The sequence below is a fragment of the Mesoplodon mirus genome (assembly GCF_964341445.2).
Source record: "Mesoplodon mirus genome assembly, chromosome: 6".
Lineage (NCBI taxonomy): Eukaryota > Metazoa > Chordata > Mammalia > Artiodactyla > Ziphiidae > Mesoplodon > Mesoplodon mirus.
Genome location: NC_138982.1, coordinates 58306018 through 58322832, shown reverse-complemented (window position 1 = coordinate 58322832; position 16815 = coordinate 58306018). Strand labels below are relative to the sequence as shown.

At 38.5% G+C, this 16815-nt stretch overlaps 1 protein-coding gene across 4 annotated transcripts in view; it reads right to left on the bottom strand.

Moving 5' to 3' along the window:
• Window positions 1-16815, bottom strand: part of PLD1 (phospholipase D1) — a 206546-nt gene that overhangs the window by 39259 nt on the left and 150472 nt on the right. For all 4 annotated transcript variants that reach the window (XM_082624745.1, XM_082624746.1, XM_082624748.1 and 1 more), the window contains 2 exons: window positions 14913-15023; window positions 12407-12495 (listed from right to left, as the gene is read on the bottom strand). In XM_082624745.1, the coding sequence (XP_082480871.1) occupies window positions 12407-12495; window positions 14913-15023 (200 nt within the window). The remainder of the gene's footprint in view (window positions 1-12406; window positions 12496-14912; window positions 15024-16815) is intronic.

The window sequence follows — 16815 nt, the reverse complement described above, 5'->3', positions numbered from 1 at the left end:
CTGGCTTCAACTGCCTTTACAGAATCACCTTCGGTCTGGTCCTCCCAGGCCCACACTCCAGTGACTGGACACCACTGCCCTGCGCTCAGAGGTGCACCCCTGGTAAGGCAGGTTAGTCAACCTAACTCATCTGCCCCCTGAGCCTGGAGGCCCTTCTCTGCCTCGCAGAGAGGAGCTGATAACCGGCTCCTTCCATCAAGCCATCCCGGATGTGCCAATGAAAATTGGTTTGCTCCTGCCACCGCACTCCGGCTACACATGGTTGGGATGCCTACTCAGCATCTTTTTTGCTTTATGCAACAGTGACAGGTACCTCTGCTAGGCTAGGCTATGTGATAAGCCCTTTTGAAACACAGGACGTGTGTCCACATATCTTTCTGTTTTGGGCAGTGCCCAACAGAGGACCTCTGCACTCAGTATGCACTTGGTACTATTTGCTTTGGGAGGATGGGGTCAGGTTGGAAGAATGTTTGTTTCTGGGAAGCCTCTGGTATAGACAAGAGGTTAAACAGGATGTTTTTCTTTAAATTAGATTACATCTTATTTGAATTTTTTTTTTATTGTGGTAAAATATATGAAACATAAAATTTACCATTTTCACCATTTTTAAGTGTACTGTTCAGTGTTAACAATTACCTTCACAAGTTGTAAACCATCATGATCTCTATTTCCAAAACTTTTTCATGAGTCCAAACAGAAACTGTGATAATTAAGGAGTAACTCCCCATTTCCCCTCCCTCCAACCTCTGGTAACCTCTATTCTACTTTCTGTCTCTAGGAATTTGCCTGGTCTAGATATTTCAGCTAAGTGGAATCAAACAATATTTGTCCTTTTGTGGCTGACTTATTTCACTTAACATAATATCCTTAAGATTCATCCATGGTGTAGGATGGGTCAGAATTTCCTTCCTTCTTATGGCTGAATAATATTCTGTTATATATATAGACCACATTTGGTTTATCCAGTCATCTGTTGGTGGAGACTTGCAATGTTTCCACTTTTAGCTATTGTGAATAATGCTGCAGTGGGCACAGGCATATAGTATCTGAGTCCCTGTTTTCAGTTATTTTGGGTATATACCCAGGAATGGTGTTGCTGGGTCATACAGTTATTCTATGTTTAGCTTTTTGAGGAATCACCAAAAAAAATTACATTTTCTAATGGATAATATATGTTCTCAGTGCAAACCTTCAGAGGTGGAAGATTATATGATGAAAAAACTTCCTTTTCACTCCTTTGTCCCCAGCCTTTGTTTCCCCTCCCTAAGGGCAATTTCTATTACCTTTCATGTTCTTTCAGAAATAGTCTATGAATTTATAAGCATATATATGTATTCTCTCCTTCTATACAAATGTTAGAATACTGTAAACACTTTTCTGAATGTTATTTTTGTTTGTTTGTTTGTAATTTATCAGCGTATCCTGGAAATTCTTTAATAACTGTACTTAGAGAGATGCCCATTTTTTAATTAACAGTGACAGTATTCCAAATCCATGCCATAATATTTTAACCAGTTCTCTATTGCTGGGCATTCAACTGTTTCTAATTTTTTGCTACCCCAAAATGCCTATTTTGCTATGTGTGCCAACCCACATAAGTCATCTCTCACATTTATTAGAAGCAGTATTGCTGGTCTTGAACACCAAGTGTTTGTAATTCTGTTTGGAAAAGATGGTTTCCTTTTGCCCATGTGTTTTATAAAAGCAAAAATGACTTCAAAATGTAGACACTGGGAAATGTTCTATAAAAATCTTGTATCTTTAGATAAAGCATATTTGCAAATTTAGTTTGTAGAAATCAGAATATTCACATTTTCCTGTTCTTGGTTAGCTCTATATCAAAATCCTTGCTTATTTATTTATTTATTTTAAATGTTTTATTATTTTATTTTTTGTGGTACGCGGGCCTCTCACTGTTGTGGCCCCTCCCGTTGTGGAGCACAGGCTCCGGACGCACAGGCTCAGTGGCCATGGCTCACGGGCCTAGCCGCTCCGCGGCTTGTGGGATCTTCCCGGACCGGGGCACGAACCCGTGTCCCCTGCATCGGCAGGCGGTCTCCCAACCACTGCGCCACCAGGGAAGCCCTGTTTTTATTTTTTTTAACACAATGCAGTTCTTGAATTTCCTAAATGATGAAATTTTTAAACTGTGTTCAGCAAATTAGCATAAATGACTTAGATTTTCACTGCTATAGAAAAAAAAGGGCTCTGGAATTTCAAACCATAAAGTTGTAGCTAAGTGTAAACCAATGAAGAGAAAATTCTATGTGCTAACCTGTCCAGTCTCCTTCCTTGATCCGGTCCCCAGAAAATAACAGTTCTTGGCCACCGAGGATTCTAACCTCTTCCGAAACACTGCATCCTCACAATGCTGGGGTGGTGCAAATGATAGCAATCAGCATAGGGCAAGAACCTGAGCCCCTAATGTGCAGAATTATTTATGATCTTAAAAGCAAGAGAAGAGCTAGTGGGCACCAGGCCATCATGCAGGCAACTGCTCCATCCACTTTAGTTCAGAACAATTTTATAAAATTGCATGCTCAGGCTTTTTGTTAAAATAAGTTTTTCTTTCAAAACCCGCTAACTCTTACAGCGGTGTTATGTATAATAGATAAAAATTGGAAATGTCCAATAATGGGGGATGATTAACTAAATTACAGTATAGTCACTCAATGGATGTAACTTCTTACAGCCACTAAAATGACCACTATGATGACTTACTAGCAAAGTACTTCTGGTAGTGTGTTAAAGTGGCCCTAATGCAAAGTTACAATTACAAGACAATTATAGATGTGGCAGGTTGATACTATGAAATATTAAATAATTTTTCCCCTTAAATGTGTTAACTTCCCCCTCTCTGTGACTGGAGATATGAAGCAGGCATTGCTCCTAGGACGGCGCTCTCACCGAGGAACCAGGGCACAAAGATGTCAGCTTCTTAGATTTGGGGAACTGGGGAGAGATCCTTTGAGCTGAGATGGGAGTATAAAGAAATAAGAGGAACTTCCCTGGTGGTCCGGTGGTTAAGAATCCGCGCTTCCACTGCAGGGGGCGCGGGTTCGATCCCTGGTCAGGGTACTAAGATCCCACAGGCTGTGCAGTGTGCCCAAAAAAATAAATTTAAAAAAAAGAAGAAGAAGAAGAAATAAGAGTCAGACTCAGTGCAGGGACCCTCTACTGGCAGCAGTAGAGGAGAAGGGACAGAAAGGCAGGTTTTAAAGGAGAAGGCTGAGGACCCCAGGTTACAGTAAGCAGATGCCAGAACAGGCTTGACAGATCGATACTGAGTGCAAGAAGCCCCTTCCCAAAGATCCAGGGCCCCTAAGCGTCTATACCAAGGATGGGGGAGGGGAGGAAAGACCAGGGAGCACCCTGACGGACTGAATACGAAATGAGAAACCACTGAATTTGGCCACATTTACCAGGAAGTGACTAAACTAAATTTCCTTCTATTGTGTGGAAAAGGGACTTGAGACAGAAATCCAAGTGAGTTACAGGAAAAGGAAATAAATTACAACTCAGAAAATATGTCTGTATATTAATATGGACCAAAAAGAAAATAGGAAAACAAAAAGTAAATTGTTTAGGTGATGAGAATGTGGGATCTTTGGTATTTTCAATTTTTGTGATTTGCTGAAATGCTGCTTGTCCCTTTAAAAACAAGTCCTAGGGGCTTCTCTGGTGGCGCAGTGGTTGAGAGTCCGCCTGCCGATGCAGGGGACGCGGGTTCGTGCCCCGGTCCAGGAAGATCCCACATGCCGTGGAGCGGCTGGGCCCGTGAGCCATGGCCACTGAGCCTGCGCGTCCGGAGCCTGTGCTCCGCAACGGGAGAGGCCACAGCAGTGAGAGGCCCGCGTACCACAAAAAAAAAAAAACAAAAAACCAAAAAAAACAAGTCCTTGGGGAGGGGGAAGGGTAAGCTGTGACAAAGTGAGAGAGTGGTATGGACACATATACACTACCAAACGTAAAATAGATAGCTAGTGGGAAGCAGCGGCATAGCACAGGGAGAGCAGCGCGGTGTTTTGTGACCACCTAGAGGGGTGGGATAGGGAGGGTGGGAGGGAGGGAGACGCAAGAGGGAAGAGATATGGGAACATATGTATAACTCTTTCACTTTGTTATAAAGCAGAAACTAACACCATTGTAAAGCAATTATACTCCAATAAAGATGTTAAAAAAAAAAAAAAGTCCTAGTTCACCAACGTAAATGGGTCTTAGCAGTGGTTTTCCTCTGGCTTCCCACCTTGTTCTCTCCAGAAGAACCCCTCCTCCTTCACCTCCTCCTTCCCCAGCATGGTGGGTAGTCAGGGGTCTTCTGCTCAGAGTGGGGTCTCAGGATCTATAATAAGGCCCCAAAGGAGCTCATTGTATTTCTCCAGTGACAAGATGCTTTATATTTTGAGAATTTGAGATTTATAGATCATGTTTCATTGCCATAAACTTCAGGAGCTGGTATAAATCTTCTCGTTGTAGATTTTGCAGCAGTGAACGCTGCCAGAAGTAAGAAGAATTGTGGTTGGGGATTAGTGGTTTGTTAGTTTGTTTGTTTTTTGTGGAGAGAATTTTATTCTATAGTGGTATCAGTTATGGGAGAAGTGGATCTGTAGCTTCTCAGTGGTTTGGGACATAGCCCATTTTATTTTGTGTTTGGCAAATCTTTTTAAATGCAGTAAACCTTTCTGGGCTTCAGTTTTCTCATCTGTAAATGAAGGAGTTGGTGAAAATCATTGTTAGTCCACTAGAAATGCTGGTTCTATTTAGCACTGACTTTGCATATCATATGTGAGATTTTTATAGATTATGACATTACATATTTTGTGTGCACACAAAAACACACACACATAATTTTTTTCGTTGGTTATCTTTTGAAAACGGCAAGCTTTTAAATGTAAGAATGTTCAGGGTTAGCCCAGCATGTGTGACTTAGACTTCACTCTGTACTTGATAACCTTTGGCAGGCATGTCCCTCAGTGTCCCTTAAATAAGATTCTACAAAACCTCTTATAAAACTGTTCCCACAATGGCCCAGCCGTTTTCATTCTCATTTTTAAAAAAGAGTCTCTCCCTTCCTTCATCTCTCTGCCAGGGCACATGCTCAGACTCAAAATGATTTCTGGCCTCCGACCAGTACTAATCTTTACTCTCTCTGTCTGCTGAGATTATCATTTAAGTAATTTTTGGAATCAAATAAAAGCAATTAAATGATCTAAATCAAAAGTTCTCCTGCCATGATCTGTCATCTCTGCCCTAATGTAACCTCTTCTCCATGAATTTCATAGAGCTTGGAGATTATCCCACAAGATAAAAAATGTGAAACCAGCCATTGGCATACTTAATTTTCTTATTTTTCTTCTTCTATTATAACTGCAGCTTAAATTTCGTTAAGACAGTGATTCTGAAATATACCCAACATGTCCTTTCAACTTAGTACACAAAGCACAGGATGTGGTAATTATAGGAGGTAGATTTTTCTTTAAACCTAAGAAATTTTTATCTATCAAGCAATTACTTTAAAAAAAGAAAATGTTCATCTGATTTTTAAAAATTTTTAAATAAAGTACCTCTTCTAGATTTCTTGCAGGCTTAACATTAGAACATTTCTACTTCCCTTGAAATGAGGGAAGCTTTGTAGCTGAGCTACAAAGGTAGCACAAGGTAAAGAGCACAAGTTTAAGTTCTAAAGATGTGGTCTGAGTCCCAGTTCCACTCATCAATAGCTGCATGATGTGGGCAAGTTACCATAATCGCACTTGGCCTCAGCTGCCTCATCTGTAGAATGGAAATCATTATGCATCCACTTCATAAGGCTGATGTGAGAATTAAATGAAGGAATGCATAAAAAGCACCTTGGATGTGGAATGACTAAAAAACGATTTGATAACATTATTAATCAATTAACAACCAGTGATTTCAATTGGAAAGCTTCAAAGAATCATCAACAGTGCTTAAAATTAAAACAAAGCTAAGCAAAACTGAACACACATTATGTTTCAGAATACATTTTATTTTATATTTTGGGGGAAGGTGTAATCCAATCAATAATGGGGAATCCAAAAATTGATTCCCATGAGGAGTCAGCTATAGCTTTCTGGCAGGACATCTCTAGACAGTGTTTTAATCATGTGCCTCTACTTGTCACAGGATGAAGAAGTGCCAGTGACAGGGAACCAAAGCAAATTGTCCTTATCCAGCAATAGTCACCTAATAATTTAAAATGAGGCACATTAAACACCTTTTTAATTAAAACATTTGTTTCTAACATAAATATTAATTTCTAAATAGTTGATTTGATATTGTGGTTCTTTGTCCCTGCTAGAATTTACCATGAGCTAGCATATTTCCAGATGATGGATTTCCTGGAAATAACATAATTTCTTACATGAACTGGTGCTTTACGGGTTTCAAATTGCTTTCACATCTATTCATATGAGATAGGTAGGGCAGATATTATTATTCTCTTTGTTGGTGAAAAAACAGAGTGCCAGAAAGGCAAAGATGATAGATTCAAAAGGTCACATACCTGTAGACACAGAGTTGGGAAGAATTCAGATCTCCAGACATCTGGTTCCCAATTAATTTCAGATTCCCCAGAGGAGGTCCCTCATACCATCACTCATGCGCAAACTGCAAGCACTATCTGGCACTGTCTACAGTTATAGGGAGCATGAAGAGCTTGAGTGATTTTCAAAATTGTATATTTTCCAAGGCAGTTTGTGTATTTTCCAGTGCAGTTTAATATTAAAATACAGAAGCATTAAATCAACTGCCTAATTTCATTGCATGTGTCAAACTTGTGGTGGTAACAGTGCAAAATGCACTCTCTCCCTCCAAACTTTTTAGCAGGGCAGTAAAATTATGTATGTCAAGTTTCCATAAGCAAAAATGGTTTCATCCTCAGAGACCATACATTCATGGCACACAGTGTTTTAAAATCTTTTCTACTTGGACCATCTGGTTACACTCTACGTTTTTGCTTATTCAAACATGGTATAAGCCAGTCAATTCTAGACTGTGGATTATGATTTCTTCTCCCTGATCTCTAGTTCTATTTGAGTTGTCAAAGACAGGCTTCCAGTGGGTTGGGAGCTGGTCTCAACTCGAAGACAGTTTTACTTTTTAGAGCAGACCTTTTGTTTTCTGCAGAGATTCCCACAGTTATTTTTAGTTCAGCTTGGGGTGAACAGTATTCTGAGGCTCTAGGTCATGAATCAGATCATGGAGGCTTGGCCTGTTTCTGTAAAGAATTATGGATGCTGGAGAGGGTGTGGAGAAAAGGGAAGTCTCCTACACTGCTGGTGAGAATGTAAATTGGTGCAGCCACTATGGAGAACAGTATGGAGGTTCCTTAAAAAACTAAAAATAGGGGCTTCCCTGGTGGCGCAGTGGTTGAGAATCTGCCTGCCGATGCAGGGGACTCGGGTTCGTGCCCCGGTCCGGGAAAGTCCCACATGCCATGGAGAGGCTGGGCCCGTGAGCCATGGCCGCTGAGCCTGCGCATCCGGAGCCTGTGCTCCGCAATGGGAGAGGCCACAACAGTGAGAGGCCCACGTACCGCAAAAAAAAAAAAAAAAAAAAAAAAGTAAAAATAGAACTACCATATGACCCAGCAATCCCACTCCTGGGCATATACCCTGAGAAAACCATAATTCAAAAAGATACATGTACCCCAATGTTCACTGCAGCACTATTTACAATAGCCAGGAAGCAACCTAAATGTCCATTGATGGAAGAATGGATAAAGAAGATGTGGTACATATATACAATGGAATATTACTCAGCCATAAAAAAGAATGAAACAATGCCATTTGCAGCGACATGGATGGACCTAGAGATTGTCATACTGAGTAAAGTAAGTCAAAGACTATATCTTATGATATCGCTTATATGTGGAATCTGAAAAAATGGTACAAAAGAACCTATTTACAAAATAGAAATAGAGTCACAGATGCAGGAAACAAATTTATGATTACCAAGGGGCAAAGTGGGGGAAAGATAAAGTGGGAAACTGGGATTGACATATACACACTACTGTATACAAAATAGATAACTAATAAGTACCTACTGTATAGCACAGGGAACTCTACTCAGTACTCTGTAATGAGCTATATGGGAACAGAATCTAAAAAAGAGTGGATATATGTATATGTATAACTGACTTACTTTGCTGTACAGCAGGAACTAACACAACATTGTAAATCAATTATACTCCAATAAAAATTAATTTTAAAAAATTACAGCTGCTGAGAAAGAATGAGGAGAAAGTGAGGGAAGCAGAGAACTCACTTTAGGGAACTGGTGTGGGACCAGATTCCAGCACTGGCAGAAAAGTAAAGGCTCAGCCCAGTTGAGAGAAGTTGGCAATTTAAAGACGCCAATCTCTCTAGGGTGGGAGGGTCCTGGAAGAGAGTCTGTGTTCCTTGGTCAGGCTGGCCGAATGCTGACTGTCATTTCCCTCCATCTGCTTTGTGCTCTATTCTATTCTTTTTCCAACAACCAAAGTTATACTTGTTGCTAGGCACGTGAAGTTCTGAGTTTCAGAAGAGTAGAGAGCAGAAGAGTGAAAGGAAGAGAGAGGGATAAACTTGAGGATGGCACACGACGGCCCTCAGTGAGAAGAAGGGGAGCCACTGTAGGCAGCTTTCTAATTCTACCTTTATCTTTTTTCCTAAGAATACAAGCTCACAGATTTGAAATTATTCAATGAAAATATATTTTACAGTTTGGAATTAACACAGGAGATAAACGATAATGTGGACATACAGAGAAGGGGGAAAATGTAAAATAGGTTTCCAGGATATGTGTGTGTATCCACTAAGTTTGAAGGTGTGATATACATACCGCTTTAAAATGTGACTGTCAAAGCAAGTGAGATTATTGAGAGATCAGAGCTAAATGACACACAGTTAATTTGAAATTTGACGAACTCATTTCCCAGTTTCTACAAAGTGAGCTTGAAATTGCCACCCTTTAAGGTGCTCTGTGAACTTCTAAGCATGAGATAAAATCTGCAACAGATGCTACCTTACCATGCTCTCTTACTGTGGATCCCAGGGTCACTGGGAAATGTTCAATCAGAAAATATCTTAACATTCCTCCCAGCCTTAAAGTGCTATGATTTTAGAAGTCTAGATATTAAAAGACAAATTAATATGCTAAAGAAAAATATTCTTTCAGGCTCCTGAACACTTAAAAACATATCTCACAGATACTTATTAAACCATGTACTAATAAGTGAATAACTGGGATGAGTGAAGTTGAGATTCATCCTACTCTCCTAATTAGCTGTCAAAGTTCCAAAATTCATGATTCACTGCTCAGCCCAATGAGCTCAGTGGTCAATTTAATGTATTTTTGTGACATTTCAATTTCATGAAAAAATTATTTTTCTTTTTTGTCAAATGTGCTTTATAAAGGGGACACTCCTGCATCAATAAAATGCAAGAGTTGTCAGAAATATAATGCAATTTTGTAAATGAGACATAAATTGACCCAGAAAATTGGGAGACTGGAGACTGGCAAGGATGCAAGGAATCTCTGTGTGTACATATGTGTTTAACTGGAAACAAGACTGTTTTTAAGTCATCTCAGAAACAGTCCTTGGTGACTTTCTTAATAAAAGCATATGAGAAGGCAAAGAATAAAGGTCACTTGTAAAAACACAGCCCATCATTCATATTTATGGCCATATACACTGTTCTAGATGAGTACTATATAATCCTGGCTGTGCCTGTGGAATATTATAAAACACAGGTACTTGGGCCCTCCTCCAGAAAATTCTGATCCAGCAAGCCTAGAGTTGAGTCCAGCCCTCTGTGTTTTTGTAAAGTGGTGATTTTGATGCATGGGAAGGGGTGAGAAGCACTGTATGCCCCACAGAATGGGTGAGTATTGTGCCTTGCTACCCAAAGGCCCTCACTGTGGGATCAAGACAGCCATTCCCCCAGCTGCTGAGAGAGCTGGCCGCTGGCTACTCACTCACAGTGAAGCCTTTCTCCAGGAACTGCCCTCCAGAGGCCAAAGGTGCCTGTCTCACCCAAGGCCATGCCCATTTCCTGAAGTCAGCCTACATTCAAAGACCAGTCAATGGGAGGAGGAGATTATAAAGGCCCAACCTACTTGCTTCAATTTGGGGCAACCCCAAAGTGGTCTCTAATCCTAACTGTCAATGCATTGGAGTTACATGGTGTGGGAGGCATTGGGTCTGAAGTCCAAAGACTTGGCTTCAAAGCTGTTTTTGCCTTTTGCTGTTAGTGGCCCAGACAAGTCACACCAACTCTTTCATCTCAGTTTAACTTTAAAAATGGGGACAAAAAAAAAAAAAGATGCATATTGTAATCCCCAGACCAACCACTAAAAAATGCAGAGGTATCTAGCTTAAATGCTAATAAAGGATTAAGCAGAAAAAAATAAAATAAAAATGTACAGCAACAACAATAATAATAACAACAAAACTATATGATCTACTTTCAAGAGTAGTTGTGAAAATTCAGTAAGAGTCTGTAGATATAAACTGTGAATCATATAAAATGCTGGTAGTTGTTGTTATAAAATGTTCTTAGTCTAAAAATCCCCACATATTTTGTGAAAAAAAGATATTAAAGTACCACAGGACACTGGAAGTCAAAAAATGTTTTAAGCCCCAAATGCATATGTACTTAACATTCTCCACTGCATATGTTCAATGAATTAAGATAATAAAATGTAATGATTTTGTTTGTTTGTTTATTTTGCTGTTTTTACACAGAGCTAAAATCAGCCATAAAAAGAAATGGTCCCAGGTGTCAAGAAAATTCAGTAGGGAAAGAATAGACTTTTCAACAAATGGTGCTGGAACAACTGCATATCCACATGCAAAAGAATGAAGTTGGTCCTCTACCTCACATCATATACAAAAAGTAACTCAAAATGAATCAAGACCTAAATGTAAGAGCTAAAACTATAACATTCTTAGAAGAGAACAGGCATAAATCTTCATGATTTTGGATTAGGCAGTGGTTTCTCCGCTATGAAACCAAAGCACAGCAATAAAGGGAAAAAAAAAGATAAATGGAATTTTATCAGAATTTAAAACTTCTGTGTTTCAAAGGACACTACCAAGAAAATAAAAAAGAAAACAGACTGAATGGGAGCAAATATTTGCAAATTATAAATCTGATATAAGACTTGTATCCAGAACTCTTACAACTCAGTAATAAAAAGACAACCTAATTAAACAATGGATAATGATAATACATGAATGGCCAATAAACAAAAAAATACTCAACATTATTAGTCATTAGGGAAATTAAAATCAAAACCACATGAGATACCATTTCACACCTACTAGGATCGCTATAATAAAAAAGAGATAATAATAAGTATTAGTGATGATACAGAGAAATTGGAAACCTCATACACTATGGGAATGTAAAATGGTGTTGCCACTTTTGAAAACATTCTGACAGTTTCTCAAAATGTTAAACACAGAGTTACAATATGATCCAGTAATTCTACCCCTCGAGTAATGAAAACATGTCTCACATAAAAACTAGTACAGAATGTTTATAGCATCTTTATGCGTAATAGCCAAAAAGTAGAAACAACCCAAATATATACCAACTGATGAATGGATAAATTCATTTATATGAAGTATATCCAGATAATGAAATATTACCTGACAATAAAAATAAATGAAATACTGGTACATTCTATAACATTAAGCTAAGTGAAAGAAGCAAGTCACAAAAGATCACATATTGTATGATTTCATTTATATGAAACAACCAGATCAGGCAAATCTGCAGAGAAAGAAAGCAGATTAGTGGTTGCCAGGGGCTAAGAAAAGGGGGAATGGGTAGTGACTGCTAATAAGTATGTGGTTCCTTTCTGGGGTGATGAAAACGTTCTAAAATTGATTCAGCGATGGTTGCACACAACTCTGTGAATATACTACAAATGACTAAATTGTCCACTTTGGGTGGATTGTATGGTATGTGAACTATATCTTAATAAAAGTGTTATTAAAGAAAATAATCCCATGAGCTGAAAAAATATGACAGAGGGTAACAAGAATTTAAATATAACCCATGGAAAAACGTTATGACTATTTTGCTTTGATTTTAAGTGAACACAGCTCACTGTCTGCCTTTAAATAAATCAAATCACAAATCTAATGCGTGGGAAAGAGACTGGCCAGGAAAAAATGACTATGCTCTGGGAGCATTCAGAGCCCCTCAAAAATGGACTTAAAAATTTTCAGCAACTGACTCAGATTTAAGGAATCAATAACCTACTAGTAGTTGAACTAAAGTCATGCCTGTTAGAAAAAGATAGTATTTTAAAAATGGTCTTTCAAAAGTCATTTTAGCAGTAAATGCAAGAACATCTGCAGTAACAACTCCTACCAAAATGCCAAAAACTTTACCTGTGAGCTTTCAGTATCCTCTGAGCAATGGCATCGCCAACCTTGTTGAACACAACTTTGTCATCAGCGCAGCTTATGAAAAACTGGTTCTACACAAAATAAATGAGATTTATAATAAGTTTTTCTTATCTTAGTAGCATGCATATAAGGAAAATGTGGTATATAATAAAAAACTATATATATATATATTTATTTATTTATTTACATTGATATTTTTTTAAAAAATGTTTCACCTAGCAGACATGTTCTGATTCCTAAAATCACCTCAGGAAAGTAAATGACACTGGGAATAAAAGAAGTCTCATGTCACTCTGGGCCTCATGCATTTCTAAGCAATATCACCTATATCATCTTAGTAAAGTGGAAAGCTAAATTATTATTTAATCATGCAAATTCCTTGTAGGTTACATTCTTAGAATGGTAGGAACATTCTGAACTGAATAGAGAAATCAGGTTTTTCAGATTCACACATTGTATAAATGCTTCTGATTAAAAATTTCATATTGGTAAACATTCTATCTCATGCTGTTTATTTTTGAACAGGGTAGATGGCAGAATCCTGGTCTAATTTTCTCCACTATTTCCTAGTATCTGCCTTGATCTTATCTCATTTGTTTAGGTCTCTCATTATTCCTGAACTTCTATTTTAAGTAGTTACAAATCTCTTTTCTAAGTATGTTGCATTATATAAATAAACCAATAAGATGGAAAGAGAAATATTTTTTTAAGTACTTCTGCTTATAGATTCATGCAACATTCTTTAAAACTGTTACTAAAAAACCAGGGTACAACATTATTATTATTATGGTATGAAAGATTTAGCTGCTACATTACGGATTGTTGAAAATTAGGTACAAATATTATGAATATCACACGCTCTGTTTACTATACAAATAGTTATAACACAGCTGTAATTTATAAGTATAATCATCACAGAGTCATCTTTGCTAATCATCTTAGGTAAAGTGATATATAGGCAATGACTCGAAATAGGATTATCATCCTTTTGCCACATTATCATTTTTACTATTGTACACGCTTTTAAACTTAAGTGCATAAAGCTGTAAACAGCTTCCAGAAGACAAACTTTGAGGAAGACAAAAACTCACTTGAGAATATGTTTCCCTTTAGGGCATCAAACAATCAAAATCTCAGTGGCAACCAAACCATGTTTGTTCTGAATTCATATCACAGAGAAGCTTAGCATTCCTCAGCAGCTGTAACACAGACTCACATCCTTCACTTCTCCTTTTTTGGAAGGAGCAGGGTGAATGCCAACTGCTTACCTCGGCTTCAGGCGTTTCAACTAAGTTTATGTCCACAGCCATGTGTGTCAATATGGCATTCCTGACCTCATTTAGTACTGTGGTAGCGTTACAAAGAAAGGCTGATTTAATACTACTAAAAAGAGACAAAGCAAAAGGATGCTGGGTAACAGATGAACCAGCCATTAACATCTTACATTATTATGGTATAACTGTTGAAATTAATAACACTAAGAGTATTAGTTTTATTAACTCTAGACTTCATTCAGAATTCACTAATTTTTCCACTAATGTCCTTTTTCTGTTGCATGATCCCATCCAGGATACCACATTGCATTTAGCCTGCTAATAGTTTTAATCAGCCTTCTCTTTCTCCAGGCCTGTAAAATAAATTAAGCTCCAATTCTTTCCCACTTGCCTTTAATTAATTGTCACTTCATGGAAGGGGACAGGGCCAGGACTCAAGGGGAAGGAAAGTAGGGCTAGAATGGTTTTCCCCAGTGACCCCATCTCTCTCCACATATATTTTTTAATTCAGTGGGAAAGAAAATACTAAAATAAAGAAGAGAGATGTGCTCTGAGTTATCTTTCCATTGTCACGGCTTTTTATTTTTTAAGGATTTTCCAAGTGCTCTGAACTAGCTTCAGATCTACTTTGAAGCACAATTAAGGTTCCCAAACTAAATCCAGTATCCGCGGGTTTTCTTCTAGTCTCTACACACAAACTCTGAGAACTGAAAAAGCTTTATAATGAATGGTAGTTGACACAGAATTGAAGAAGTTGGTACTTGCCCTCGCTATTCTTACATCTCCCTTTTCCATGTTCTTTTTCCTGCCCTCTCCCCACTCCAACATCCCCAAACCAGAGCCATCCAGTGGTCTCTATGTTAATAGCTTACCCCTGTGTGTGCTCTCCCGAAGCAGCACATGCCTCACATTTACACCCTCCAACTCAAGCCAAATCAAAACCTACATCTCCATGTTGGGATATTTCTGGCTAATAATATTATGAATTGATGCATTTTAATAATAAGGATTTGGGGGGTTCCTGTTAGAGTCCCGAGTTAATGAAAATGCAAAGTGAATGTCAGGTATGCTGGGGGAATCAAAATTCAGGTGACCTCTTCACATCTCAACATACACTTATTAATGTAGCAGGTCCTGAGTTAGGGGACTCTGCAGTCTCTGTGATATTTCCAGGAAGGCAGGTTGTCATACCAATTTACACGAGCAAGACTTACTTCTATATAGATATAGTGCTTGCTGTTCTCTATCACACAGACGTAAGCAGCATGGATGGACTCTTCATGGTACTTTATACCAGCAGACCAATCAGCAGCAGAACGGAGCAACTATAAGGCAACAATCAGAAATGAGCAAACATAAGACAATGGAGACGACACCAGAGGTATTAATAAACGAAGCCCATCTTTTTCTTCCAAACAACTAATTGATTACAGTGGCTTGTGTGTCATGTGTGGGCCAAGGCAGAGTAGGTAGGTAGGGAACTGGTCCTTAAACATCATCCATTATGAAGGGGCCCAGCTGGAAATTAAATCCTGAATATATATTCTTCCACCCAGGATTATTTTCATTCAAGATTGGAAACCAGGAGATGTGGTTTCTACAAAGAGCGTTTCAGAAGGACCTCTTTTGGTGGCTATGAGTAGGGTGACCATTTGTACTCTTTTTCTGTTATAGCCCCACAATCACACCAGAATGCCTCATGTATTAATAGCACCACTTTTACTCTCAGAAGTGTCCTGGTTTGAATCATATGATACAGTCACACTAGCTCTGACTTGATAATGTGATTACTCTTTTTCCCTCAAATAGATACTGTTCAGAATAATACATTCTAAAAGACAAATAGATTCATTTAGACATTTAGTCTTGATTCTGGCTTTAATTAGCTGTCTGATCTTTGGTGTGTCACTTCAACTCTCAACTTTCTCATTCATACCACGTCCCTCTATTCAGACACTCACCTGCTTCTTCCTGGATTACAACAAGAGCATCCAGCTCAGACACCTGAATATACGTTAAATACACAGATGCGCAGTGGGACTGCCTAGGTTCAAAGCTTAGCTCAACCACCTAGTGGCTTTGATCTTGGTCAAGTTTCTCAACCTCTTTGTGCCTCAGATTTCTGTTCTATAAAACTGAGTATCCACTTTATAGGGTTGGAGAGAGGATTAAATGAATGACTGTGCAGTGAGCTGAAGGAAACCAAACACCTAGTAAGTGGTACATAAGTGTTTGCTGTTATTAATGAGAACTTAGAGGATGTATTTGAGCTGTGGTGGATCATGCCCAAGACGCTTCAGAGTAGACTGTAGTCCAGCCAGGCTACAGTCTGGCCCACGTGGAAGGCTTTTTCAACACTAAGAATCCATTGGTTGTAATTTTTTTTCAGCACTCTAACTAGGGTTCCAGTATAATGTTAGTCATATAGTAGGTGGTCAATAAATGCTTATTACTTGACTTTCCTTAAGCAATAGAGTTTCATCACAGAAGAATCACTATAAAAATATATTCACTAATCCTGATTTGAAATAAATATTGAAACTGTTCCTCATGAGGTCAACTGAAATTGAAAATAAAAGAATAGCCCATACTTAGAAGTTCATAAAGTGATCCAATACATAATCAGTTTTATATCTGTTATATATAAAAGGTCTGGTAAAATTCTTGCTTTAATCAATAATTTTAAAAAATGCACATATAGGGGCTTCCCTGGTGGCACAGTGGTTGAGAGTCCACCTGCCGATGCAGGGGACACGGGTTCGTGCCCTGGTCTGGGAAGATCCCATGTGCCGCAGAGCGGCTGGGCCCGTGAGCCATGGCCACTGGGCCTGTGCGTCCGGAGCCTGTGCTCCACAACGGGAGAGGCCACAGCAGTGAGAGGACCGTGTACTGCAAAAAAAAAAAAAAAAAAAAAAAAATTGCACATATAAGGCTACGGAAATTCAAACCTAATACTTGCTAAAACTGATTGTGCCATCCTCAAAATGTTATTTCTTTATTCATTATGAGGTATTTATTACAATATAGTTCCCTCAAAGCATTTTATTTAATTTTATCAGATGAATCTGTATAATGAAATTGGAAAATTTAACTGTGAACAAGAATAGTCAAATATCT